A 27,936-nucleotide genomic window follows, 5' to 3' on the forward strand; every position below is an offset into this window, starting at 1 on the left:
TCAGTGAGTTACTCTGATGTTTATTTTAATGCATCTTAGTCCACACAGTTGGTATAAACTCAGAAAAAGCTAAGGAAAAAAATATAAAAAAAAAAAAAAAAGGTCTGGAGTCTTAGCATCAGAAGGGCCCCGTATATACATCTACAGTTGGTGGCCAGTACGAGTCATTGCCAGACAGTCCTTGGAGGCAGAGGACAGTCTAGACCCTGCTGCATCCCGGGAACCCACTGTCCCCGGGGGTCTAGAAGCTTGTCCTGATGCTCCGACCATAAGGAAAACGTGGGAGTGAGAAAGGCGGTGGTTTGTTATTTATTATAGTAATAACAGCAGCCTAGCTAGGCACAAACGTGGTTATAAACCATTTATCTTACACAGAATTATTCAGGTCTCCATTCGACTTCATGCTGTAAAATTGTTAATTGGATTTCCAGTGAGGCGTTTAGATGATTAGTGATCGTAAGGAATGGTAAATACATAGCACCACTTCGTAGGTTTGTTGTCACCAATTTCTCACCTAGATGCGTGACCGGGACACCCCCCTTCAAGGGCAAGTATTCCAAAGCCACAAGCCGTGATTCTCCGAGGGCTCCAGTTTGGGGGTTCTGTCCGAGTGCAGGTAAGGTTGCACACAGAGGCGTGGGCAGTGCATGTCTGTGTGTCACACACTGGGTCACCCACAGTAAAAGGGCTTTGGGCCATTTGGGGTTTCTATCCACACTTTGGTTTTCTAAATGAGGTGGAGTGGGAGGGAGGTATCTTCTTTCAGACGAAAGGGAAGGGGCAAGATGGACTTATTTTATTTCTGGGCAAAACAAACAAAAACAAACAAACAAAAAAACTGAGCTTGATTATACGGTTAGGATGTCAAGTTCCTTAGCTACTTTAAGGTTCAACCCAAGGCTGATGGTCAACACATAAAGCAAACAATACTATGTACATATATGTAAAAAGTGTTATAAATAGGTTTTATAAACCGTCGATATTATATACATCTTCAATCAACACTAACCACCCCCCCCCCCGCACCTGCTTTCTGTTTGGTTTGGTTTGAGTTTGGGTTTTTTGGCTAGCTCCTTTTTTTTCCTGGCTTCTGGTTTACTTCCTCCCTCCCTGCGTGCGCTCAGACCCTCGGACGTCCTGTCCCGGTGCCTCATTCACGTTTCCGCAAGATCACATAGATGACGCCGCTGAGAAGGGCCAGTGGGAAGGCCACCCAAGCCAGGATGTAGGCAAAGCCGTAGGAGTTCTCCGAGTTGGGATGCCATTCCGGGTGCCTGACCGTGTAGATGGATGCCGCGCTCATCACACACAGACCTGGGAAGGAGAGGGACCAGCTGGGGGCAGGAGGGGTCATGGAGCGGGGACCCTGCACCACCCCCATACCAGACTCCATGGGACCCGGAGCACCTGCCCCACCCACCCTGCTCTCCTCCCAGACTCGACCCCACCTCACACAAACACACACACACACACCAGGGCACCCTTCTCTCTTTCTTAGGGAGAAGGACATGGGCTGCAGGAAGAGAGGGCACATCCAACTCAGGCAGGAATCTGCCACCAGATCCAGAACTGACAGGAGGGCCTCAAAGGTACAGGAACCCAGGAAACGATCTGCTCTCTGTGTCCAATATACGTGACCCAGACCATGGCTTCCAAGGTCTCCCCTCCTCTTTCCTCCTCATTTCCTTTAACCGTCACACATTGCCAGTTGACATGAGGGGTCCAGCGAGAATTCGGGTGGCAAGAGAAGTCCACCTATATCTTTGCAAGGACGGCTGGGTGTGGGAGCCCCTGGAAGCCTGTAAACCACTCCACAGATGGGCTGTGGCATTCTCTGAAATCAGGGACAGTGACACCTCACCGTTACCTGAGTGGCACTCACGCCGAGCACAGGGGCAGAACTCCATGCTGACCTCCTTAGCAGGATCGCTACATCAGAGACCAAGCAAGCAATGCCCATGGCCGCCACTAGGCAGACAGAAGAACACATGGAGAGGAAAAGGGGGAGGACACAGGGAGGAAGGACACTGCAGAGAGAGGAGGTGGTCACGGGCAAGCTGCATGGTGCCTGGTCCCTTTCAACTGTTCTTGGTCCCCCAAGGTTGGTCTAAAGCCCAAACAAAGCTGAAAGGGTATCAGATCCGCAGGCAACCCCTTCCTTGTCTGCCACACAACCTTTGGTGGAGGGACAAGAAAATCCTCCACCTGAGGCGTCACAAAGCAGGCAAGTTCAAGCGTGACGGTCCATGCCCACGGTGACGGTCAGCAGTGACATGAGCACCCCAGCCCAGAGCAGCACAAAGCCTGCTCTGTCCCCTCCTGAACACAGGGGCTTTCACAGGCTCTGACTGACTCTATTATAAGTCCAGCAAGCATGTGGGATGCCTGTGGGTCCAGAGTCCCCCAAGGCCCGGACCACCTACATCTAACCTCACTGCTATTTGGGTTATTTAACTGGACACTGCGACTCTGTTTGAACAAAGTGCAGAAGTGGGACTGTGTAACATTCACTGCCCCGATAAGATTGTCCTTCTGCAAGTCAGAGAGAGAAAACGCCCACTCCATTGGCCCCCGTTGAGAGAGTCACACAACAGTCTTGGGACCACAGGGGCATCAGCTCCAGGACCTGCCACCTACAGATAGCCCGGGAGATGGGAAGACATCTGTTTCCGCGGGGAAGTCATAGCTGGCCAATGGTCACAGGAGGGAAACTGCAGTTTCGATCTGCTGGACCTCAAGGTCTATAGCTCACCTCTCCAAAGTGCTAATTCTTGCCTGTCTCTTAGGCTATATCTGACCTACCTAATGAAGGCAGAGCCTCAAAGGCGAGGCAAGAGCAAGGGAGAGAGTGAGATGTAAACAGAGCATCTGAAGGGCAAGACGGTGCCCATCATCTTCCAAATGGGGCGTGTGTCTAGCCAGCATCGGCATGAGAAATGCAGTGATAGCTGTGTGGACCAGCTGTGTCCAGATTTCCCCAGCAAAGAGAAAACAGCAAAGAAAAAACACTTTGTCTATGACCTGGAGGGAGTGAGAGAGACAGGACACACAAGTGCAGTGACTAACTCAACGGCTTAACGATATGACATTCGCCCTGGGAGAATCTCAGAAGTAAAGGAATTTATGCTTCGCTTCAAGAAGCCATACGCTTGTACGCTTGCAAAGTCAACAAGAGGATACACACTTTATAATTATTGTTGTCGGGAGACTGATGTTTTAGGGAATCTATCATTACAAGGCTGTCTGTATGCAAGGCAACAGACGTGCCCCAGAATACAGAGCAGGTAGTGCCATACAAGAGTCCCGAAAAGTCAAACATTTCTCCCAATAAAGGGATTGTGACGCGCGTTCTTGGCCACCAGTAGGTGGAGATGCGTTTTTGAAGGTCTCCGTGGAGAAGGTAAGCGAGGCCACCAGCTACGCACAGGTGTGCCGCCCTCCCCAGAGATGAGCAGGGAGGGGCCTGCATCTGGGAGCGAAGGTCAACTGTACGTGGAACGGCACTGACCCTGTCCAGACAACACAGAAATGCTGGCCACTCAAGACTTCCCAAGAGTTCCCCCCGCCTCAGCATGGCTGGGTCTGCATCACTAGAAATGCTCCCCGAAGACCAGGCCTCGAGCCCCCTTTAGTGGTGACAGCAACCACAGGTGAACAATCAGAGCCCAGCATCTTTAGAAGGGAGCAACCAAGAGACCAAAGGCAGAGGAAGGAAGGGAGGGGGTTCTCTAGGCTTCCTCATCTCCATTCTGTTCGGTTCAGTCAACGTGGAATGAGCACCTGGCATGTGCAGGTGCCATTCTGGACGCTGAGTGCACCAAGATCCACAAGACGTGGTCCCCACCTTCAAGGTGAGTGTCATCCAGAAACAGACACGTCAGTAGAGACTTCCAATAGAGAAGGATGTGATTCCAAGGAAAGGAGAGAGAAACACACCGGATGCCCTGAGAGCACGGATCGATCAGGGCCTGGGGAATCCTGAAAGGGGACACGGGGCTTGACCGGGGTCTAAAAGAGGTGGAAGAGGTGACCCGGTGCAGAAAGGTGTGAAGGAAATCCCAGATAGAAGGGAGACCATGAGCGCAGCAAGGAGGACGAAGGGCCCCGTGGACACCACCAGCGGGTCCCCCTCAGAGTCTCCGTGATGGAGGCTGGAAGAGAGGGCCATCAGGGCACTTGACGAGGTCGTGGAGGGAAGCACAGCTTTTGTGGAGGAGAAACAGGATCAGAAGTGTGTCCAGAAAGACCGCCCCAGATTTAGAGGTGGGGACAAGATGGGGGGCAGGAAGGTGCATGCGTTGGCTTTTGCCCAGCGATGGTGTTTGCAAGTAAGAGAAAAGAAATGAGCACAATATCTAGGTGTGATGCCACACAACGGAGGAGCCGGTGGTGGACCGGGGTTGGGGTGGGCAGCTCTGGCATGACTGCCTGGTGGGTTAACTTAGGGAACTGGGGGAAATGGTCTTGGAAGCTGAGGAAGTACAGTTTCAAGGAGAGAGATGGCAACAGTTATCGAAAGCAGGGGAGGGAGTCAGCAAATGGACATAAGTGTACATCCGCGACCTCTGCCAAAGCAGCTCAGTTAAGAGCCTGGAGCGAAGCCAGGAGCCTGGGTGGGGCTGGCTAGGAAGTGAGCATTGGAGGAGACCACCGAGATGGGCAGCGGAAGTGCCTCCCTGGAGCTGGTTTCATGAGCGAGGCCCCTGTCTCTCCCCAGCTCACCCTTCAGGCAACAAGGTGGGGCAGGAAGAGTCTGGAAGGTCCATTACCCGGAAAGCACTGGGCCCTCTGTCCCACCCACACCGAGCCTCCTCTGTGCCGCCAGCCCCCTTTCCATTCTCAGCCTCCGTGTGATTCCTGCAGCCTTGCAAATCACCCACAGCATTACTAGATGCCCATCTGGGATGATTCGCCCAGAACTGGTGTTTCTTAACGTGGTCTCCGACTTAAGCTGTCTTTGAACCACTCAGAACAGGGAGGGCACTGGGTTTTTATTCCTCCCCCAGATTTTCACTCTAAATGCTCTCTATCCATCTCAATGTGTATGAAAGAAAAGGAACAAAACAAACAGAAAAAGTAAAAGTCCCTTTTAAAAGGAGTCTCCTCCTACCATCCTTGCTGTTCCTCGTAATCACAATAAACACAGATCGCAAAAACTGCACAGGTGGCCTGAGTTTAATTCTGCCAAGGGAACACATTATCCAGTCACCCAACAAGTGGGACATTCAGGGCGTTCTATGAGGTGTGCGTGGAGCTCGCCGCTGGGTGTGACTCATGAAATAAATCGAAACAAAGTCTGTATCTCCGTGAATTTCTTGATGCTTTCCCATCCAGTGTAACTCAACCCAACAGAGCCAGGGCCAGGGTAAGCACTGCCTGGGAACAGCTGGCTGCAGGTCCTGAAAATAAGAATGACTCCAAAATCCGGATATAGGATCAGGATGGCCCTTCTCTAAGAAGAGGGTTTAGAGGAATTGATGGCTCGTGGATAGGATGAGCTCCGTAAATCATCCGAGAAGAACTTACCGTGGGATTAGGGCAGGTTAATGGCTGCAACAGTGGCGCCCAACTCTGGATGGAAATCAGAGTCACCAGGGAGCAGCCCGGCCCAAGAACTCTTAAATGAGACTCTCTGGGGATGAAGCCTGAGCACTAGCATTTTTTAAGAGCACCCCCTTTTTTAAAAAAGGTGATTCTGGTGTGCAGCTAAGATTGATGAGTACCCAGCTAGATGACGGAGCCTCTCAAAACGTCTTCAAGAAGCAGCCAACCTAAGAAGTATGTAATCAAGGAAAAGACAGTTCTCAAAGGTGAGACTCGCAGCTTATTATAAGTGGAGAAGAGATGATGCAGTGAGACAGGCAGCCCCACAAGCGCCTTTCACCTGCCTTTCCTGCATGCTCACGCGTGTGTTTAAAAAGTCCACAGCTGGGTCCTCCAGAAGGAAGCTACGCAGAGACAATCCAGCCCTGACAGCCCCTGGGACACTCAGCATATTTTGGAGGCTTCCACACAACAGGCTTCAGTGTTTGAAGAAGCATCTGCCCTGCGTGGATCCCAGCTACAGTGGCCAACCCACTTGTAGATTGCACATCCCATGATGGTAGGGCTCCTTCCTTCCTTCCTTCCTTCCTTCCTTCCTTCCTTCCTTCCTTCCTTCCTTCTTTCCTCCCTCCCTCCCTCCCTCCCTCCTTTCTACTCTTCTTTTTGTTTTCTGATTGTTTTTGCTTTTCTGATTTGTTCCTTGACATTAAGGGGTAATTTCTCAGGCTATCACCAGTCCTCATCCCCAACAACCCTTCCCTAACTGTCTCTCTGGTTACTGAATCCTTCATAGGCCGTGAGATGGGAAACACACGAGCAGGGTTGTCAGACACTGAAGTCTGGGAATCTCTAAGGGAAGTCCCCACTCTCTTAAATCCCAAGTTTAGTGGGAAAACCCTACAGCGAGTTCAAACACAACATTCTAGAGAGCTGAGGTTTCTAGAAGTCTAGCTCTCTCGGGTTCTTTTGACCGGAGGGAACAAGCACAGAACATTCTTAGGACGTACAAAGTACAACCGCTACTCTGGATCAACACTTCAACCTCCAGACAACTTCCTATTCACAGATGGACCGCTAAACTGACAAACCGATAACTGAAAACTAGGTCTCATGAAAGATAAGAAGCTAGATTTGAAGGGGATAACGCAAGAACAAACCATGTGCTTCTGTATTCGGAGGTTTTCATGGCAGAGTCCTAGAAGGCTTGGACTGAGTTTGGAGAAGAATCCAAACAGTGAAACGAGGAGGAATGAGTAAACAAACTTTGGAAGATTAGCAAAATCTCAGTACCTAAGAGCGTTTGGGTTGAACGAAGTACTTATCTCTGGACTTTGGTTCTTGACCGAAAATGACCTTGCTAAAAAGACAATGTTAGAGAATTTTAAGCTAAAATATCTCAGTTGGAAAAATGAAGATGAGGCACTCCCTGCCCTGAGATGCCCCTTCAAAAGTAAGTTCGCTCTGTCCAATGTTTTCAGTCTCACTAGTTCTGATGGTGTAGACTCATTCATCACAGATGTTTGGGAACTTGGGAATCATAAATGGGGTAGATTTGAACTCATCTTCCACGGTCAATCAGGTTCAATGAAAGATCATATCAAAAGCAGAGTTTCTGCCTTGGATGTTGCGTTCCTTAAAAACTCAGGTGGATTCTGAATCTCTAAATATATTCAGTCCACGTGGGATGGGAAGAAATGGGGGCACCCAGTGTCCTTGCATGAGCTGCGTGTTCATTTAGCCTCTCCCAGTCTCAGTTTATTTATCAGTAAAATAACGAGTGCGTATAGATCAAATATAAGTATTTTATATCACTTTTTCTTGAGGATATAATCATTGATACCATGGAGAGGATCACCATTGATATCAAACTGCAAACAGGGAGCCTAAAAGGAAATCCCAGAATATATTCTAGTTTTCTGTGTTACTTCTGGAAATGGGGTGAATAATGATCACTGCTCCTAATGTACCCAGAAATGATATCTCACTGAAGAATTAGTAATTTAGCAAAGCTGGCAACACTCCCAGAAGCTTGGCTGATATAATAAAACCTTGATAAAATCAAGTAGCAAAGCACTGTTTGGTTTTGAAATTCCAAACTGTGCACATTGACATGTTGTATTTAGGTATTTGATGAGAAATGGTTCTCTAGTTTACTTACTTTTTCCAGTAAAGCATAAGTCTCTGGCTTCTAGAAAAGGGTCATCGACATTCAACGTCAGGTTGTGTCTTGCCATACAAACCTACGTAAGCCATGAGCTCTGCCTGCCCATCCATCCACCCGTCTATCCATCCGTCCATCCAGGACTTGTGTGCTGTTTTCAACCCTCCAATGACTGCTCATGAGTCACGGTGGTGATTCAGCAACTAAACAAGAGATGCTACACCCCTGCCCACTCAGGGGCCAGAAGTGAGAACATTTCTCAGTCCCCAGACGTACTCTGGCACACACAGATTTTATGAGTTATTAGTCTGGACTGTAGAATCCACCACATCTGCTTCCTATGTCTCTCCAGTGCTCTGCTGACTCAGTCAACTGGCCATCAATGGACAGAAGGATAGAAGGAAACACAGTGAGACAATGGCCAGAATCCAGAGACAAGAGCTAGAAGGCATCATCACGTCTAGGACCCTGCACATGGTGCGTGTCGATAACCTGGAACCGATGGCGTGTTACACATGCCGAAAGGAAGACAGCAGTAAGTCGGAGCCTGGTGGACCCCAGGGGCCAGAGTAAAGGAGAATAAGAATTTGTCAGGTGGCTCCATCACTGCTTAGAGGTAGGCGACAGGTGCCCGAGAGCAACCTCGGCAGCAGATCGGGGCCATTTCCATGCTGAAGCAGGGATGGTCCCGGGGCATAAAGTGAGCTACAGAAATCCACCTTCAAGACCGTCCTGTGCCCTACCGACATCCTCAGCATTTACCTCTGATGATATGTCCGAACTGTAGCTCCGTCCCAGGTTAGGGACCCTCCTTCCAGAACCCCTAGTCCCGTTTCCTATGCACCCCGTTCCATGGAGAAGTGGAGAGTTCCCAGATTCACACACACACACACACACACACACCTGTGCTGTATGAAATCCACCCGCGGGGAGGACTCCCGCACGCCAGTCATTCTGGAGCCACGCCCTTCTGACTGATCATCCTGCAGTCTGGGGGTGCCCAGCCCCCTCATGGACTCGGTCAGCTCCGACTTACCAGCGAGGATCTGGAAGACTCCGGTGATGTAAAACCGGCCCCCCTTGGTGAGGGTGAAGAGCTGGCCGAAGAACAGGAACAGGGACAGAACGCTGAAGATGATGGACAGGATCATGGTGGCCTGGACAGACTGCAGCCATTCTGAGGGAGGAGACACTGGGTTAGGAAAAGCCAGGGCTTGGGGCGCGGGGAGGCGGGGCTCTGCCGCGGGGGGCGGGGCCCGGGGCAGCAGGACAGCTGGAAGCCACGCCCCCCGGCCCCGCCCCGGGCAGCAGCAGCGTCCCTCCTGTGAACAGAACTCAGACTATTCACTTTCCCGCTCTGAAAAGTCATTCTTTGTTTCCTGCTTCCTTTTGGAGGGAAAAAAAAAAGGTATTAATACGTGTTTAATCGTAGACGTTTTAAGAAAAGGCTCTAGGACACTACCTAGTCCCACCGCAAGGAGTTAAACTCCAGTTAAAATACATTGAATTCCCTTCCAGTCTCTTAGCCAAATGTGTTACTGACACAGATGTGCGTGTGTTCAAGGGGCTCTGAGCCCCGCCCTCTGCCTCCTCTCTCCGTGCCCTCGGGGGTTCGAAGGGCTTCTTGGAGCCCCTGGATTCTGAGAATAGTTCCAAACCACTGTTCAAAATATCAGCATCCCCCAAGGAGACAGAGAGACCGTGGGGATGGCTGGGAAGAAGAAAATGCTATTGGAGCCAAGACTAAATCTGTAGAAAGTCGTAAGTAAATGCTGATGGGAAGAGCATGCTTTATTTAGCTACGAACTCCTGCTCTCCCTTAGCCACGCTGTGTCTTTTCTTGGCTGATCTCGGAGCCGTGGGTGCTCAGTCCGACCATCAGACAGGACCACGGATGACACTTCCTCACCTTTGCTGAACCCCCAGCCTTAGATCAGATCTCCAGGCATCCAACTGAAATTCAGGCAAGGAAGGGAACTCTGTAGTTCACCGTCTACTGCAGATGAAGGTCATTTCAGGAAGGAACGGACAAGAGGCAACAACCTGGGTTTAACACCAGAGAGGGGAACTTGCAGTGTGCCCCCGGGAGACCTCCAGGGGCCTCGCCAACCTGTCGCCCGCGTCCTTCCTTCCAAGCACCTGAGAATCTCTGGGGTGGGCGCTGCTCTAAACAAGAAAGATCAATTAGAGAAGACCCAGGTTTGATCCTCTCCACTCAGTAATGGATTAATGGGCATTGGCTTAGAAAAACACACACCAGTGCTTAACACAGTAGAAAAAGCTGTGAAATCTGGATGGTTTATCATCAATAACTCGTGAAGATGTTCCCTTTTTTTTTGTTTCTTTTTGGCCACACCATGCAGCATGTGGGACCTTAGTTCCCCATTCAGGGATGGAACCCAGGTCCCTGCAGTGGAAGCACAGAGTCTTAACCACTGGGCTGCCAGGGAAGTCCAATAACTCACAAAGGTGAACCCGGTTTGAGCTGCGAGTAGCTCAAGGCAGAATTTTAAGGGTGCTGGTTAGGGTAACCGTGACTAGAGTTTCACAGACACAGACATTTTTCCAGACTGAGCCTGGAAGCGTTTTAGAGTTGGAAGAAGCCTGAGGGATCAACTAACCCACCCCTTTGTACTGACCGAGATTTCCGGAGACGTTTGGATGAGCCCCATTGGCACAGCCAAAGCTGGGAGGCCCTTGATTCCAGTCTAGTGTTCTTTCCACCGTGACGGACTATATGCTTCTTTTATCTTTGCAATTTCTTTGTCAGTTAAGGTTAGAAAAGGATGTCTGATGGGCTGTGAGCCATCCCAACTTCATTTTTATATCTCTAATTGAACCACTATGCCCAGCGTAGCAGTTCTTCTGGAGGAGTGGTCTGCAGCAAAGCCAATGCTACCATAATATCATTTTTTGTAATAAAGCAATTATCCAGCGCTCTGGTAGGTGAAGCTGGAAACATAAAGAAATCTGAGCCCCAAATCTAGAACTAAAACAGTGATTTTATTTTGCTGCGGAATGGCCTTCAAGGCACACCCCCAGAAGGGGCACAGCTGGTGCAGGTGACATCCTAGATTTCCTTCTCTGATTCTGAGATCTTTTCCTAAGTCTTTACCTATCATTAACAACAGGAACTTCTGCCAGACCTCATATTTAGAGAAAACTCAAAATCATACATGTTAAATCTACATCAGTAGGAGAAGTCCCTTAGATTTAATAATGTAATGAAATTCTTCTCGAAACCCTTTCACCAGGAACTTGAATTTTAGTGCCAACCTCATTACAATTGAGTTAGCTTTCCGTAAGTTGTTCCTCAAATCAGATCACAATCAGGAAATCAAGGAAGTTTTTATTCAATGGGTCTTGGCTGAACGCCTACTGTTTTGAGCCAAGCTCTCTGGTTTGTTCTGGGGATACAAAGTTGAAGAAGAAAGTTTTCAACCTTAAGCACAATAAGTAATACACATACACGATGAGAGCAAGTCCAACTATATCAATCACAGCATGTGTGAATGGGTTCAGGTCGCTCATTATAAGATGTGGAATTCCATCTTGAATTACGTAATTCGTATCTATAGTCTGATACAAGAGATATACCTAAAACCAACAGCAGTTGAAAATCAAAAGATTTTTAAAAGAGACACCAGGCAAATATTAACAAAAACGTACGGTAATAATAGCATCAGGCGGACGGAATTCAAATTGAAAAAGATGAAAATGGCCAAAGAGGGATATTTCATAGTGAGGAAAGATCCAGTTTATCATGAAGAAATAAAAGTCATAAATCTCTATGCATATAATAGCATGGCCTGGAAAAAATATAAAGCAAAAAATAACTGAAATATGAGAAGAAATTGATAAGGCTAACAATCATAGTGGAAGACTTAAGCATAGCTCTGTCAGAATAGATAAATCAAGTTAGATCAAAAATACGGTAAGATATAGATTATTTGTATTACAGCATTAACCAATTCAGTTTAATAGCTATGTAGAAAACTTATGTCCCTATAACCAAGACTACAAATTATTTTCAAACACACATGGGACAGTCTTGCAAGCTATGCAGCAGACAACAACCAAAAAATCTCAATAAATCTCAAAAAAAAGCAGACATGATGTAAACACAGCTAAAGGCAAACAGAAAGTAGAAATTCAAAACAAACCAGCCAAAATAAATTCGGAAATTTTAAAATAGTATTCCAGAAAATCCCTTGGATAAAGAAATCAAGATGAGAAGTAAAAATTTCTTCAGCAAGGAATGATATTGACAGTACGTGTGTTAAACCTACAGGCTGTGGTCCCAGCCGTGCTCAGGCCATGCACTCCATTAGAAAAGGCCTGGGTACCCCCGGCTTAACTGGCTACTTGCATATTTTTGCCCCCGAATCCCTCTCCTGTAACAAGTGGGATTAACTATCTCAGAGGATTGTTGTAACGATCAAATAAAAGTGTTGATATAAAAGCTCTGTACAGTACAAATAACCCCATTCAAAGGCTGAGCTGAGGGGCAGGTAAATAAGCACCTACAGACTGTTCCAGGGGTGGTTCCTGGGGTATCTCCATCTGGGCCGCACCAAGTAAATGTATAACGGGGACAACCGTGTCCACATGAGCCATATTATTATAAGGTGCCAACAGGAACACCAAAAAGTGTTTTAATACAACCCTGCCATCAATTCATACGGAATCTTCAGCACAGAGGTTGGCAAATTATCTGTGACGAGTCAGATTGTAAACAGTTTAGGCTTCGCAGGCCATATGGTCTCCGTGGCAACTACTCAAGTTTGCCACCTTAGCAGAAAATCAGCCTTAGTCAATATGTAAATGAGTGGGTGTGGCCTGTTCACCTAATAAAATCTTATTTACAAAATCAGGCCGGGGACCCGACTGGACCTGCAGGCTATCGTTTGCCAACCTCTGCTACAGACAAGCACATCCGATGTACAGAAAACAATTGTTAGAGTGGAGAGACCTGGACGGAAGGGAAAGCCCTGTCGACTGCAGTCCTGTTTCATACAGATCAACCTTAATGTGAGGCCACCGTGCCAAGTGGTGAGTCTGAACTTCTACCCAAGCCCCAAGGCAGTGATACTCTTTTCTCCCAAATCACAAGTTCAGGGTCATTAGCAGAGCCCATGATCAGCACCCACTGTCATTCTCCAGGCCTTGCTCAGTGCCTGAGAACTATTCGTGGAATCCCCGGGGGCAGCGTTGTAACCTCCAACGTTGGTGCCAAGCACAGGAATTAAAAGCCTGTCGCAGACCTGCTGTTCTGATGCGCGTGTCAGGTAACAGGGCTGCTGAGAGCTCTCTGACGTGGGCCAGGCCGTGGCTGTCAGCACACCCGCTCCCCCCGCAGAAGGGAAAGCTGGAGATGCCCAATGACCCAAGGTCAGATTCCTGCCCCAGCGGCAGCTAAGCAATGAAGGAAATACATCTGCCCCCTCAGCTGTATTCTTAGCCCAGGGCCAACGATCTGGTGAGGTAAGAGCTCAGAAGGGATGCAAGCCTCTTGAGTGCACCAGCCCCTCTGCGTTCTTGTGCATCTTTCACTCCCAGCCTGGAGCCACGCCCCTGGCAGCCCCTCCCCACCTTGCATTCCACTCAGGCAGTTCATAAAAGCTCTCTGACTCCATCGAGAGAACAGGTTTTCCGGAAAGTGAACGGAAGGACAGTGGCAGTTGAGTCAGAGCATAAACTGGGGGAAGCCAAGCCAGGAGGAAAGAGGCCATGGGGGTGAGTCACCACTGCAGGAGTAAGTGCCACCCATTTGCATAATGCTGTGCTGCTTTCCAAAGCACGTGACCCCCCAGGCCTCGATCCCCACCCTCAAACCTCGCTACCCACTGCCATCCCACAAACCGCCACTTTCCTTCCTCCTCGGGATGAATGTCATCCCAGAGACGGCTGACTTGCCGAGCGGCCTGCCTCCTATCCAGGTGGCCTTGGCTGTTAAGCTTCGCCCAGGTGGGAGCCTATACAGGGCCCCGCGTGGTCCTCGCCCAGGGCTCCAGCTTCTTCCCATTCAGTCCAGTGGGAGCTTTGAAATCGGGCCCAGGGCTCGGGCTAACTTTGCCCGTGACGCACGCAGGATGCTTGCCAGAGGGGCAAGCTACACAGGGGCTTTCAGCTCCCTCTGGCCAGGAGCTCACGCGGATGAGGAAGACCACGGGGGAGGCTCTTTCAACTCACAATCACGAGGGCATTTCAACTCCAGCAGAACCTCTGGCTGATGACTAGTGAATAGAAGTTCAAGGCGCTCTGGCTGCACCTGACACCATCACTCAATTAACTGCCCTCCTAACCAAGAGGCTTCCTGATGGGCACAGGAACTAGTTTTCCAGAGTCTAATTTATATGTGTGGTTTGATACCACAAGTCTTATTCTCACTAGTCTTTAGACTTGAACAGGGAATATAATACAGCCATTGAGGTTCTGAGGTTACTGAAAATATTCAGCTGTTTCAGCCTTCCTCTATTCCCTGGTTGGAAAACTCCAGTAACAGGAGGGTCAGGTTAGGCTGTGTTTCCCAAAGACTTGCTGCTAATTAAACAGAAAAACAGAGGGAGTGGTTCCATGGTCAAGTATATTAACCTCCCTCCTCCGACACTGAAACGTACAATGACGCACTCAAGGCTCTGAGAAGTCTTACCATTAAAAAAATAGCCTGGGTAACTTTTAAATGGTGTTTTCCAAATTGACTTATTGGAGAACCTTTTTTGTTGGTGTTGTTAAGGACAGGCCACCTGGACATGCGGGGTTTGGCCACACACAATGACAGTGGAAAGGAGAAAGGCATTTTAACTGCCCGATCACAAGCTGTGCTGATGGAAATGTACAGGGAAGGAGGGTATGCCTGCGGGGAGGGGGCTCAAGACCTTTGGCTTTAAAAGGTATCCTCCATATAAAAATAATCAGAGGTCCCCTCTCCTTTTTAATCCTAAAATATAAAAAGGAAGCCAAGCATCACGGAAATTAAGAGCCCCCAGCCCACCAGTCATAGTAAAGCACCCACTCTTCTCTCCTCCCCGTGCCTACTGAAGTTCTACCCAATTTCCAAGGCCCACCTCAAAGGTTCCCCTCCCTGCACCTGCTGTCACAATGATATCCTGAAGAGGAAGAGGCTCCAGGACCCTTGGGATGCGATGGGTGCCTATTCAAGGTCCCACCCCCACGCTCACCCTATTAGGCCACCAGGGCACCTGCCCCAGGTAACCAGCTTGGAAGAGGCAGACCCAGTGCAGAAAAGCAGGGACTCCTGGTACCCGTCCACTGGGGTGCTGAGAAGTTGAAAAGCATGTTTGAAATCTAACAAATTCAATGATCCTGCTGCCCTCCTTTAGGTTTGGCGTCCACAGAACACAGGGAGGAAGGAGGAAGAATGGGACGGCAAAGGGAGAGAGTTTCCCCTTCTCTGCTCACCCACCTGCCAAGCCAAACCACGAGCCATCTGCAGAGAAGCGGCAAGAGGCCAATGCTTGTCATCCAGAGGCAACACGTTAGCCAGCTGGGACAGCAGAGGACCGTCACCCGCACCAGAAAAGCCACTGCAAGAAGAAGGCATCACCCAGAGAAAGGACGACCCCGGGGAGATAAAACCGCAGCCTCCAAATATTTCAAGAGTCAGTCTGGGGACACGATGGGGGTTTAAAGTCCTTGAGGACAAGCCTGCAACCTGTAAAATCCAGGTCCAGCCCACCAGGCATGAATGAAGACAACCAGAAACGACTGGAAATTCAGGGGACAGTCGTGGCCTCAGCTATGTAATTTGTTAATGACAGCATCCCATGGCATTTCCCCCGCATCACCGGGCCCTCCTCCCCAACCTCTCTGCCAACTCCTTCCTGTACCCATCAGCTGCCGGAGTGTCACGAGACTCACTCTGGACCCCTCTGCTCCTTCTGCCTCTCCTCTCATCAACTCCCCAGCACCACGACATTAAATACCCTCCGCAGACACGGAGGACTCCAAATCTGAATTTCCAGCCCAGACCTCTGCCCTGAGCCACAGATTCCCAAATCCAAGTGCTTTGCTGACATTCTACGTTCTCAGTGTAACGGCCAGAATGAGCTTTCAAAACACAAATCAAGTCACGCCACTCTTCTGCTCCAAACCCTTCAGCATCATGGCCCGAGCCGTCGGCCCGTCCTCTCCTGCCTGTAGCCAGCACACTCAGCGACGCCAGCCTGGCACTGGTGGACACAGCAAACTCTTCCCGCCTCAGGACCCTGGCCCTTTCCATCACCTCCTGGAATTCTCCTCCTGCTGTTCTTCATACGGCTGGTCTCTCCCATCTTTTAAGCCTCCGTCCACGTGACTCTGGCAGGAAGAGGCCTGCCGTGACCAGCTGCTTCCTCCCCAGTGGTGACTTGCTATTCCATCGCTCTCTCTGTCTCCTGCAGAGCGCTGCCCACTGCCCACAATGACTCATTCATTGTCTATCCTCCGTCTCCCCTGCGTAACTGTGAGCTCCATCCATCAGGGCAGGGACTGGTCTTTCTTGTTGAGCTCTGTCTGCCCAGCACCTAGGATGCGCTCCATATATTTGAAGAAGAATGGATGAATGGACCACGCTGGCAGCTCTTTGAAAATGAAAGAGGTTCTCTTGAAAGGCAGTGAGCTCCCCATCACTGGTAGCATGTGCATGTGGTGGGCACGTTGCAGAGAGTCCGAAGCTAGTGGGATGGGAAGGGGGATGAATCTGATGACCTCCCAGGTCCCCGCCAACGTCAGAGCCTACGTGTGTGCTGATGAGCACATACTCAGAAGTCTTCGTGCCAGACTTCCTCTCCTCAGGCACCAAAGACCGACATCCACACCCTCAGGCCACCCCACGGCCAATCCCTGCTCCTGAACTACAAGGGATGCTTTCTCGACTCTGGTAAAATCCTGGGAATGCAATTTAAATTTTTTAAAAAGCAAAGCCTGAGCTTCAAGGGCCATATGGTACAGACACAGGTCTGAGCAAGCCTTCTGAATTAACTCATGGATGCTGGCATCTGATGAGAGACTCCAAGGGTTGAAACTGCATCATTGTGACACCACGTCCCACTCCCTGCACCTCCCTGGCCTGCCAGGACCTCCTCATCCCACAAGGGCCTGTAAAATCAAGAGCCATTACTGGGTCAGAGCTTGCGGGTTGGCCCAGGGAGCCACAGAGATTTTAAGTTGCACAACATGAACCCATAAGTGCAGAGGGCCTCCTGCGTTTTCTAAATTCTGACCAAAAGCTGAGCCACAGATGAGGAAATGGTATGATGTCCTTGCAGAAATGACAATGCCACCAAGTGGATAAACGAGATAAATCTGGGATCACAGAAGACACAGACACAGGAGAGCACCGAGGGCTCAAGTCGGGGGCTCCTGAGACCGGCAAGACTTATTTTTTTCTAATTTTCAATCCGAAGCATTGGTCTAACGCTGCCCACAACTTAACGGCCACGAGGTCGCTGCTGCTGCTGGAAATAGATAGGTGCATTTCTACTTTGGAAGATTTCTGATGTATTCTGCCTTATAAACGCACAAGACTGTTACTCCATCTTGGAATAAAACATCTGAGAAACGCATATAAGACAGAGCAGGTCTAAATGAAATCATAGAAATTAGAAGCCCATCCATGTGCACCAAACTCCTTTCTGGGGTCTAGAAGGCCCTGCAGGCTGGCCTGCTGCTTCATCTCCTGTGCTCTCTGTTCCTCAACTCTGCCAGGTTCCTTCCCGCCCCAGAGATCTTGTCCTCGGCAGGTCCCGCTGGCTAGAACCTGCCCCAGATGTCCCTGTGGCTGACTCCTTCCTGGTCATCCTCAAGCGGCCATTTCTCCAAGAGGACACCCTTCCTCACCCCCGTCCCTCCTGACACATCACCCTGCTTTATTCTCTTTATCCTTCCTATCACTGCCCCTGATTATCCACGTTTATGGACAGTTCCGCCCAGTAAAACGGAAGCTCTTATCCACTCTTGCAGCCTTGGTGTCCGCGGTGGAATCTTCTACGGGGCAGGTGTTCAGTGAATAGTCCTGCATGAAAGAACAGAGGGAGGGGGGAAAGGAGGGCAGGGGGAGTCCTGAGGTGGGAAGTTCAGGATCAAGGAAGTGAGAGAAGGCTGAAATTCCAAGATGAAGGGGAGGAGAGATGGGAGGCGAGGCTTAATGGGAAACAGGAGCAGGTCGTTCAGGTATGGACCTTGGCAAAGATGCTCATCTGAGGATGGAGAGCAGTAAAGGACCTCTGAGAGGTTTTAAATTGAGAGTAATATGATGAGGTATTTTGTACTTTTAAACTTCATCCTTGAGTCAATATGCAAAACGAGTTACAAGGAAGGAAGGCAGGTCAGGAGTTAGGAGGCTGCGGCAATGGCCCCGACAGTAACTGCAGGCATGGTGACGGGCATGGGGATGAAGGGTGACCAGTGGGACCTAGGATGATTCTGGGAAGGGAGAGAAGGAAACACATCCTGGCAGACTCTGAGCATGAAGCTCACTGTTTGGTGAAGCGGCATCCACTAAAACTCTAGAAACCATCAAAGAGGGAGAATGGGTGGAGGGGGGCAAAGGCTGGCTGGTTTGGAGGTGCCTCTGGACATCCCAGCCAAACTGTCAGGTAGGTAGCTGTGTATGCTCGTCTGGAGGTCAGAAGAGAGGTCCGGACAGGACGGAAACAAGGATTCAAGAGACATCATGAAACAGTAAGACTTGTTAATGACTTGGGAGGTGGAAAGAAAGAGAGGGAAGTCGAAGGAATATCAAGTTTCCAATATGGGTCACTGTCTGGCTGATGGGGCCCAGGACACAGCGGAGATGGGCTATTTGGAGAATCCTAAAGTAATTGGGCTCTGCTCTGAAACTGCATAGGACACAGCAGAGCTCTTGTAAAAGAGTATGATTGGTATGGAGGAGGGTAGTCAAAGCCCTGAAGAGAAGAGTTTCAAGCCAGGCTTACTGGGAGGTACTTGCTATTAAATTTCTATGAATCGAGAAGCCATGCTTCCCATGAAGCCAAATGACTCCATTCTCAGCCTCCCTTGTCACTAGGTGTGGTTCTGTGATGAACTTCCAGGAAAAGATAAAAGCAGAAGTGTGTGGTCTATCTGGAGACATTTCATTAAAAGGGAGGGGGACACATTCTTCTCCTCCTCCTTTCTCTACCCTTGCTTGAAGGGTAGCAAAATGGCTGGTGCTCTAGCAGCCTTTTTTGGTCCATGAGGACGAGGACCAAATCTGAGAGATGGCAAAGAAATAAGCTAGAAAGTGCCTGGGGCTCTGACAATTTCATGGAACAACCATACCTATCTCAGGCTGCCTACTTCCACACTTCTTTTGAAAGAGAGAGAAATAAACTATCTTATTTAGGCCACTACCATTTAAAGATGTACTGTTTTATGCAGTCAATCTTAATCCCAGTCGGAACGCTAGCCAGCTGGTCTAATATGTCCTTCCATTGCCTTCCCCTTGCTTTAGGTCATCATTGCCTCAATAGGGAATCGCCTCCTCCTTGCCTGTATTTATTTAAATCCTGCCCATCCTTTGGAGGATGGATCAAATCCCCCCTCCCACATGAGACCTGCCTTCCACTTCCTCCCCTGAACTCTGGTGCTGCCCGCCTGCCCCCACTCCTTGGGTGATTCATCCCCCTGCACAGAGCTCAGGACTGTCAAGGCCAACGTCCATATTCTCCAAGTCCTTATATTCCTCAGGCCGAAAGGCATTCAAAACAAGGTCATGATAGATATTCCCCCACTAAGCCTCCTTCACCTCTACCTGCAGCCAGGATCAGGATGGGGCCAGAGGGTGTGTAAATACATTTAGAAAATGGAAAAGCAGACAGAGTTGAGGGCATTTAGTAAGGAATCTAAAACTACTTTAATATCAAGAAAGAGTTTGAGGGGAAAAATCTAATCTGTTTCCTTCCAACTGTATAACATAGACGTTTGACTGCCGTGCAGTTAATGTGGCAATAAGCACCATCCATATAAGAAAAAAAAGCGAATGACGCCTTGCAGAGGTGCACTGCCCCAGCCCCGCACATGCGAAAACAAGCCCCTTCAGCAAACATAGCAAGTCATGTAAACCAACGCGTTTTCACATAACATGCTTGCAACGTATTCTTCACAAATTGGCATCAGTAACGAATTACTTTCAATTACTCAAATAAAAAGTATGTTTGAAACATTCTAAGAGCAAATACGGACCAAGGTGACTGGTTTCCAACTAGCAGAGTTCATCTGTAAAGGCAGTCTAATTTTTTTAATTCTGTATTTTTTTCACCTCTTGTTTGTCACAGAAATGGTTAAACCCAATCGAAAAGGCAAACGAGGCCCAGAGGCTTCACCCCCATCAGAGCTGAGGTTGTAACGCAAGCTGACCCATCAGAAGATGAGAACAGAGATACCGACCACTGGGGAAGCTTAAATGGAAAGTTCTGACTTAGAATCAGCCCAAGTGCAGACAAACCCAGCTTGTCCAGAGTTCCTCGGAACGCCCTTCCTGAGAGAGACGAGAAGGCAGATGTGGAGGGGAAGCACGATCTGGGACCCCCCCCATGGAAGCAACCGCGCGGATTTGGATAAAGACCCGCGATGCACACCCCAAAGTCACTGTCACCGAACCCGGGAAGATGAGCTTGGACACAGAGAGCCCGGCTGAGCGATAGGAATAACGCCGGTGCCTCTTTGAGAGCTGCTGCGAGGGCGGAGCAGCCACTCCTGACCGCAGAAGATGCAGAAGGCAGGTCAGCAGCAGGCAAACATCACTGTTCTGCAGGGAGGACAATTTAGATCACTGCGCCTCTGCCGACTCATCCCTCTTGAAACCCAGCCGGGTTGGAGTATGCCTGCCAAAACTGCCCCTTCCGGGACTAAGAGTCGAGAATCCCCTGCCAACCCCACATGGCCAAATGCCAGTTGGGCAATGTCCAGGTGGACACCTGGGGGGGGCCGGGTCTCAGGGAAAGCCGGCCCTTGTGGGCGGAGTCACCACTCGTGGCCACCAGGTGTCAGTAGCGAGCAGGGAGCCTCCCGTCCTGAGCTTCAGGGAACTTCAGCCAAACCCTGCCCCGGAGACCGGATGCTGTGGCTTTGGGGCCAAGCAGTGCTGTGGCCACATGCGCAGACACTCCTGAGTGTTTCAGTTATTTGATTGCCAACTCACAACGCAACCTCTAGGGTGGTTTGAATTCAATATCCTTCACAGACTCAGAGAAAAGTTTAAGGACTGCTCCCTTCAACAAAGACTGGGGTCTCTCTTTTCTTCCCCCCAGGAAAGTGGAAACATAAAGCAGGGTCTTCTAGACCTTGCCTATCCTCCCCACAGTAGTTCGAGCAGTCTCTCTTTATACTGAGGTTGGAGATATTTCGTTGGTGATGCTTCAGGGATAGCTTGAGTACTGCTGGGTGCAGAGCCCCGAGGAGAAGAGTCCAGCAAAGAAACTGGACTGTGCAAATCCAGAACGAAGGGCCACTGCCCTCCCTGCTTTGTTGAGCTGCATCTGAACTGGTTTCTCTCACTGAGCGTAACATCTTCAACAGAAATACTTGATCTAGGGGCTGCTGCAGCCTCATCAAGATGTGTACTTTGCTGGTCTTTAAACCCAAGATGTCAGGAAAGCTCTGTCACATCTATAGGTACTTCCCTCTCCAGGCTCAGGACATGTCCTTTGGAACATGAGACCGTGCAGAGCCTGGCCCACTGCGTCCTCAACGCCAGGCACTGTGGCCCCTGCCAGGGTCCACGCTGCCACCAGGCACCTCCCAGTCACAAGAATGCATCCTATTTATCTCTGCCTCTCCACATCCAAAGACACCAGGTCCCCGCTGAGCCCTCCTTCCCTCCGGTGCTGGAAGTATCTGGTGTGTGCTTCCATGGCCAATTAACCCCTTAACCTGAACCCAAGAAAGCCTGGTTTCCAATATCTCACAGAAAAGATGCTAAGGACAGAGCAGAAATACTCCCGGGCTCAGCTTGGGGTTGTGCAAATAGCGTCAATGCCCCATCTTGCAACGAGGAATCACTCAACAGCTATGATACTAAATGGCACCCCTGAGGCCCAAGAGGCAGAGAGGAAATCCTATAACTGGAGACCAGAAGCTGGCCCATCTATCCTTAGGACAGCCCCTCCGTCACTGCACCAGGAAGACACAGGACATTCCTGGATATTCTACCACCAAACCAAAGACGCTAATTGGATTGAAACCCCCAGTGGGGTCTGCCTACGCTTTTGCATCATCACTGCTTACGTGTGTCCGCATTTCTTGGCTCACAAGAAGCCTTACACAAGTGATGGGAAGCAGGGGGTGTGGTGCCCCAGGGCTTCTCTGTAGGTAGAGAGAATGCACAAAGACTCCCCCGGATCTCAGTGTAGCCAGTGAAGCGACTGCCCCTCCCCTTTTGCCTTGGGACGGCTTGGCCACGTCCCACCCCACCCTGGCAACAACTCTCTAGCTTGTGTCTTCCAAGAACAAGTGCTTCCAGGTCTGGACAGAGAAACATGCCGCGGACAGATCAGGACGAACTTGTGGAGCAAAAAACCATTCTCACCGTTTGCTGAGGATGTGAAACAGTGTTGGACGTTGCTCGACGAAGAGGTGCTACAGTTTTGCCAGAGGTCGGTCGCGTGTCCATTGCCCACCATCCATTGCTGGAAAGAACCAGACGTGGTGAATCAGGGGAGTCCGTGAGGAGGGACGGAAAGGGGGAGGGAGAAGGCCAAGGGCAGGCAAAGAGCAACCTCATCAAGCCGTCTACGGGGCCTGCCCCTGCCCTGCCCCGGGGCTGCCTAGCCAGAGCCCAGGGTCGTGCTTGAGAAAGCGGAGAGGTGGTGGTCTGGCCCAGACATCCAGAGGGGAGGGCCGGGGCTTTGCTAGTGAAAAGCACTCTGTAAGTGGAAAAGTACCACACACACACAAGTTGCTCTGTGCCGAGGTGTGTGCTGTAGTAGAAGGAGCCGTGGACTTAACCCAGGACACCTTCATCCAAGCCGTCTCCCCCCACCCCCGATCTCCCGGGTATCATTCCCAAAGCCGCAGCCACTCTGAGCCCATTTCCTTACTTACAATTCCTATCAACCGGACAAGATCGCCATAAGGCACACTTAAGATGTTGGGAGGATGCTGGTAAATGATGAACCAACTCACCAATCCCCAACATAATTATTTCTCAACCTTTGAACCAGGCCAGAACATCACGCCTGGGACTTGCTGTATATACAGACGTTAAGTCCACGGTCGCATAACTGCCCGAGTCTGGGCTCAGCTTCAAGAAAATAAGTTTAAAAGCTAATGAGCTTGATGTCTGATGGTTTTGCAACACAAGTTATCCCAGTGACCTGTCTGTACTGGAGGAGGCTTTTCTAAGAAGGTGCCATGTCCACAGCGCAAAGCAGACCTGGGGCTGTGAACTCTTAGGGAAAAGTCAATTTGAACTTTCCAATTTCAAGGCCTAAAGGCTGTTCTATGAACTAAACCGCCCATCTGATGGATGCCATTTGGAGAAAAAACAAACCTCCCTAAATACTCCACTTCCTTCCTCAACGACCCTGCATTAAGGAAAATGCTACACAAGCTTATCAAATGAAGGGCGGGGTGGGGGAACCCCTGGATCTGTACCTAAATTCTTTGGCTTAAAGAGAGGCCTGCGCGGCTTAACCTAGCCCCGCGCTCGCTTCCTTCCTCCCCCTGAATCTGCTCTGGTTTTCGCAAAACTACTTTTGGAAAGGCGCGGATTGCCAGAAACTGCAAAAGGCCCTGGGGTGTCGGAGACGCTTTGTCTGCAAACTGGAGGGGGCACGGTTGGAATGGCCATCCGGAGGCCGGGCTCGGGGTGAGCCCCGGGCGCCCCTCCCGCCCGCCGCCCGCCGGAGACTCACGCTGACGATCGTGGAGACGAACAGCAGCACGAGCACCGCGACGTGGAGGACGATAATACCCAGCAGCAGAAGCAGCATTCTGGCGGCGAGTTCTGCTCGGCGGAGTCTCTGCCTGGCCGGAGAGAGAGCCGAACTGGACGTGAGGCCGAGCGAACCGGCCTGCGCGAGCGAGCGAGCGGAGGCAGGAAAGGAAGGAGGGAGGAAAGGAGGGAGGGACGCGGAGGGAGGGTCCTGCGCTCGGAAGGCCCGGGCCTGGCGCCGCGCCCGGCCGCCCACCCCGCCCGGCGACCGCCGAGAGAGGGCAGCAGCCGACCGCGGCATCCCCGCCCCGCAGTCCGTCGAGCCCGCCTGCGACCGAACATCTTTTGCTTTTGGAACAAAACAAGTGGTACGCACGACGCACGTCGAAGTCACCCCGGGAGGCGAGGTTTTTCCAGAGCGCCAAGCAGAGGCCGCAGCGCGCCTCCACCCACCTGGGGGTTCCGGGGGCAGCCCAACGAGGAGAAGGGGGGCGGAGGGCGAGAGCTCGCGTTCCGCCGTGGGGTGGAGCCGGGGGTGAGCGGAAGGGGCCCAGATTTCTGCGAGAGGCCCGGGGACGCCAGCGGCGAGCTGGGAGGGAGAGCGCGCGGCGGGAAGCCGGGTTCCCAGACTCCAGGGCGCTCCGCATTCCGTTAGACTCCCAAGTTTCCACCCAGTTCCTCCCGCGCAGGCGAGCCGGCCCGGCCCCAGCACAGCTTGGCATCGACACCAGCGGCCCCGGAGAGAAGGCGCAGAGCGGGGTAGAGCGGAGAGGAAAGGACGGCCGGAGAGCACTGCTGGGGCCGGCGCCTCCTGCCCACCGCGCGCGCTTCCCCAGGCAGCCCTGCGGGCCGGGCCGTTGCGCTCCCGGGACCGGGGCCCAGGAGCCTGGATGGAGGGGAGCCAGTGTCCGGTGGGAAGGAGAGGCGGAGGGAACGGGTTGGGTCCCAGGAGAAGCGCAGCCGGACGGAGCCGGCAGGACCTCTTCTCTCCGCCACGGTGTGGTCCTAGCCCCACATTTTGCAGACCTTAGGGACTGAGACCCGCCGACCTGTGGGAGGATTTGCACGTCTGCGAAGATGAGCTGCGTTTCGGGGGCTACTTCAGGACAGAATCTTGGGCCAGAGACATCGTTTCAATAACTCGGTCTTTAAAATACCCAATCGCAAACCTCTCCGTTCCTCCCCTTAAGCAACACGTTCAGTGAAACTCTGGAATGTGCAGGAGGAAATAAGCACGATTTTCTGATGTCTCCCAGAAGGTTTAAATTAAATCCAGTGACTCCTAATGCCGAGGGCGGGGGCTGGGGGGGGGGGGCACGGGGGTCCTGTACCCCGGAGATGTCCACCGCAGGGACCGCTTTGCCAATGAGTCCAGCGAGGCGAAAAGTGCTCCGCCCCTGCCCCATACCCGGACACCAGCACCCACGTCCCCGGCGGCTTATAGACCACCAGGCACCCCGCAATGGATCCCTACAAGCCCCGTAGGAAGGACGCGAGACAGGCGGTGGTCTACCCGCGATCGGGGACCGCGCCAGCCCGGGGCCCCCTGCTCCGCGCGTTCTGTCACCGTCTACGGAAGATGCTCACGTTCCTCATCCATCTCCTCCACTTTCCCTGCCAAAAGCACTTACAGCCCAAAGGGATAGCTGTCCCCGATCCTCGGAGATCCTCAGAGTGGCCTCGGGCACAAACTGCGTGCGTCCGCTCGGAGGCTGGCGTCCGGAAAGACAGCTGCTCTGCGGGGCTGCGTGCGCCGAGCGAGGGGCCGGAGGGAGGCTCCCGGCGTTCCCCTTTAACGGGAACAACGCCCTGTCTGCGTCGCTGCAGTAGGGTGTGTCCCTGGGTCAGCTTGTGCAGGGGGGCGGGACTCGGGGAGGGGAGAGGGCAGTGAGGAGGGAGGCAGGGCAGGAGTCAGTTCCTCGGCCTTCACTGCGCCCCAGGAGAAAGTCGATGACTGCAAAACAGCGGTGACTTGTCCTCGAAACTAGGAGGCAGCGAGCTTTCTCACCTCCGCTTCCCTGGCTCCGCGGAGTTCACGGAGACCAAGAGTTGACCGATATACTGGCCCCTCTGCCCACGTGGGAAAGCCCGCCAGAGGTCGCCTCCGTGGGTGACCAGCGCGGGGCTCTGGGGCGCACGCAGTCGGACCGCGCCCGCGCGGAGAGCCAGCCTGGACGCCCCTCCCACGGGTAGGGGGAGATGGCACTTAAGCGCTGGCAGGCCTCCCTCCCTCCCCTCGGGTCCTGGCGTCCCTGGCCTGCCCTGCAGTCCTAGCGGGGCGCACCCGCGCCAAGCCCGCCCGCGCAATCAGGTCTGCGCCCAGGCCGTGCGCCGGGTGCCTCGGATTCCCGGGACCGATCTAGCGGGCCTGCTTGGGTGAGGGTTGGGGGAGGAGGGAGAGGCCTGCCCACTGCAGGACAGCGCGCCCTGGGGTCGCTGGGGAAATCCAGACCACAACCCGGAACGCTCCAGGAGAGTTTGCCTGGCTTGGCGCCCGGCCTCGGCTCGCGTCCCTGGCCACAGGGTGGGGAGTTGGCCATTTGAGGTGGGGGAAGAGCAGCCAGGGAAATCAGCTGATTCATAGCCGCCTGAACGGGGTCCGCCCAGCGTCACGGGGAGAGAGGATAGCCCTTCCGGGCGCACGATAGGCGCGCCCCAATAAGACGCTCTGGGGGTCCAGCTTTGAGGCAGGAACCCGGAGCCGGAAGGTGGGTGCAGCAGGTCATACACAAGACACCTCCACCTGCCAGCGTTTGTGTCACAAAACATCGTCGCTCTGAATGAGTCAAATACTCCCACGCTACTTATTTTACTATATGAAAGCAGCTGCTTATTGTTGCTAATTGTACATTCTTCAAGTAAAAATAATTTGAAAAAAATCTTCCAACGATGGGCTTTCAAAAATCCTTAGATTAAAAAGAAGACTCATTGTAAATTTTTCGCTCAGTGCCCATGACACCTCTGTGAGAGGTGGTGTGGTCCAATGGATAGGCACGTTGACACTGGGCTCAGATGAACCCGATTACCCTGCTTACTCAGGGTTGTGGATTTGGGCACTTAGCTGAAGTTTGGGGCGCTTCGGTTTTCTCATCTGGAAACAGGACTGAGAGTGGCCATTTTAAAGGGTTATGGTGTTGATTAAAAGTGTGTGAAGCAATTAGCATAGCGTCTGGAAAAAAGTAAAGGATCAGTACCCAGTAAATTGTCACTATTATTATTATGATTTCACATTTAATCCTCACAACAACCTTTTAAGGAAAACCTGACCCCCTAAACTAAAATTGCTTATCAATCCCATAGATTGAAAGCACATATGTAGGTAGAAGGACTACCTTCTACCTACAAATGGGAGTGACCTCTCGCCTGCTGGGTCACGGTCTAGGCCGGGTTTGCCCTGGGAATTATTGCCCCCCTGCATATGCCATTCAGACATTTTTATTTATTTAACCAATATTCACATGATCACCATGTACCCGGGACTATTCTACGCACTTTATAAATATTAGCATATTTAACTCAGGAGTTTCTTTCCCTTCCTTTCTTTTTTTCCAACTAAACTTTTAAATGAAGTATATACATCTAGAAAAGTGCACACGTGGTCAGGTAGAGCTCATTTCTTCCTTTCTTTTGAACCCAATGTTTTAATCAATAACCAGGTCATACCACACTGCGGGACACCTGAACACACCCGTCCCTGGAGGTCACCTCACTGCCTCTCGCCTGTGTCCTGCCTACTCAGCCCCGAGGGGTGGAAGACAGGATACCACCCAGTGTGGCTGGTGTCACCAGCTCGGCCACACCCAGAGCCCGGCCAGGGCTCCGGAGCGGAGGTTAGGTTTCTCCCTAACCTGCTTACCAATCCAAGGTCACCTGCCAGCTGTGCGTGCAGAGCTGTTTCCCGTCAGGGAAGGCGCATCTGGTCCCCTTTCTCTCTTCCACTCTGGGTACACTGAGGTTTCTAGATGCTCCCAGAGGGTCCTTCTCGCCTCCCCAGCCAGAGTATATATCCAGCTCTTAACCAAGGATTTTAGAAATCCTCTGACTCCCCGGTGAATTCCAACACACACGTGCCATCTCCCCTGCCACCCTTTCCATTTGTGGTTGGCAGGGCGTGGGGCTGGGCAGCTCTCTGTAAAGCATAAGCACACACCATCCAGAGGCATAGTTTGCCAAGACAACTCACCAGGCCAAACAGTGTAACCCCTTCCTCCACGCGGCTCTCTTTGCAGTCAAACGTGACGGATGCCCAGGCAAGGCCCCCCCCCTGGGGACAGGGCAGTGGAGAGACCGGCAGCTGGCAGATCTAGCCCCGCTGCTTCCAGCCAGGATCCTCGAGATGTGCCCTGGCGGTGCT

At 51.5% G+C, this 27,936-nt stretch overlaps 1 protein-coding gene across 2 annotated transcripts; it reads right to left on the reverse strand.

The window, feature by feature from the left end:
• On the reverse strand, positions 1-27,936 carry PMP22 (peripheral myelin protein 22). Of its 2 annotated transcripts, none has more exons than XM_068530076.1 (5): positions 27,766-27,936; positions 23,563-23,674; positions 22,236-22,335; positions 8,742-8,882; positions 1-1,314 (listed from the first exon to the last, which is right to left on the reverse strand). In XM_068530076.1, the coding sequence occupies exons 2-5, from the start codon at positions 23,638-23,640 to the stop codon at positions 1,151-1,153; spliced, it is 483 nt and encodes a 160-aa protein (XP_068386177.1). In that variant the 5' UTR covers positions 23,641-23,674; positions 27,766-27,936; the 3' UTR covers positions 1-1,150. The 2 variants fall into 2 exon arrangements, with proteins under 2 accessions (XP_068386177.1, XP_068386176.1); XM_068530075.1 differs by lacking the exon at positions 27,766-27,936 and adding an exon at positions 25,214-25,397.

The sequence above is a fragment of the Eschrichtius robustus genome, chromosome 20 (assembly GCF_028021215.1).
Source record: "Eschrichtius robustus isolate mEscRob2 chromosome 20, mEscRob2.pri, whole genome shotgun sequence".
Taxonomy (NCBI): Eukaryota; Metazoa; Chordata; class Mammalia; order Artiodactyla; family Eschrichtiidae; genus Eschrichtius; species Eschrichtius robustus.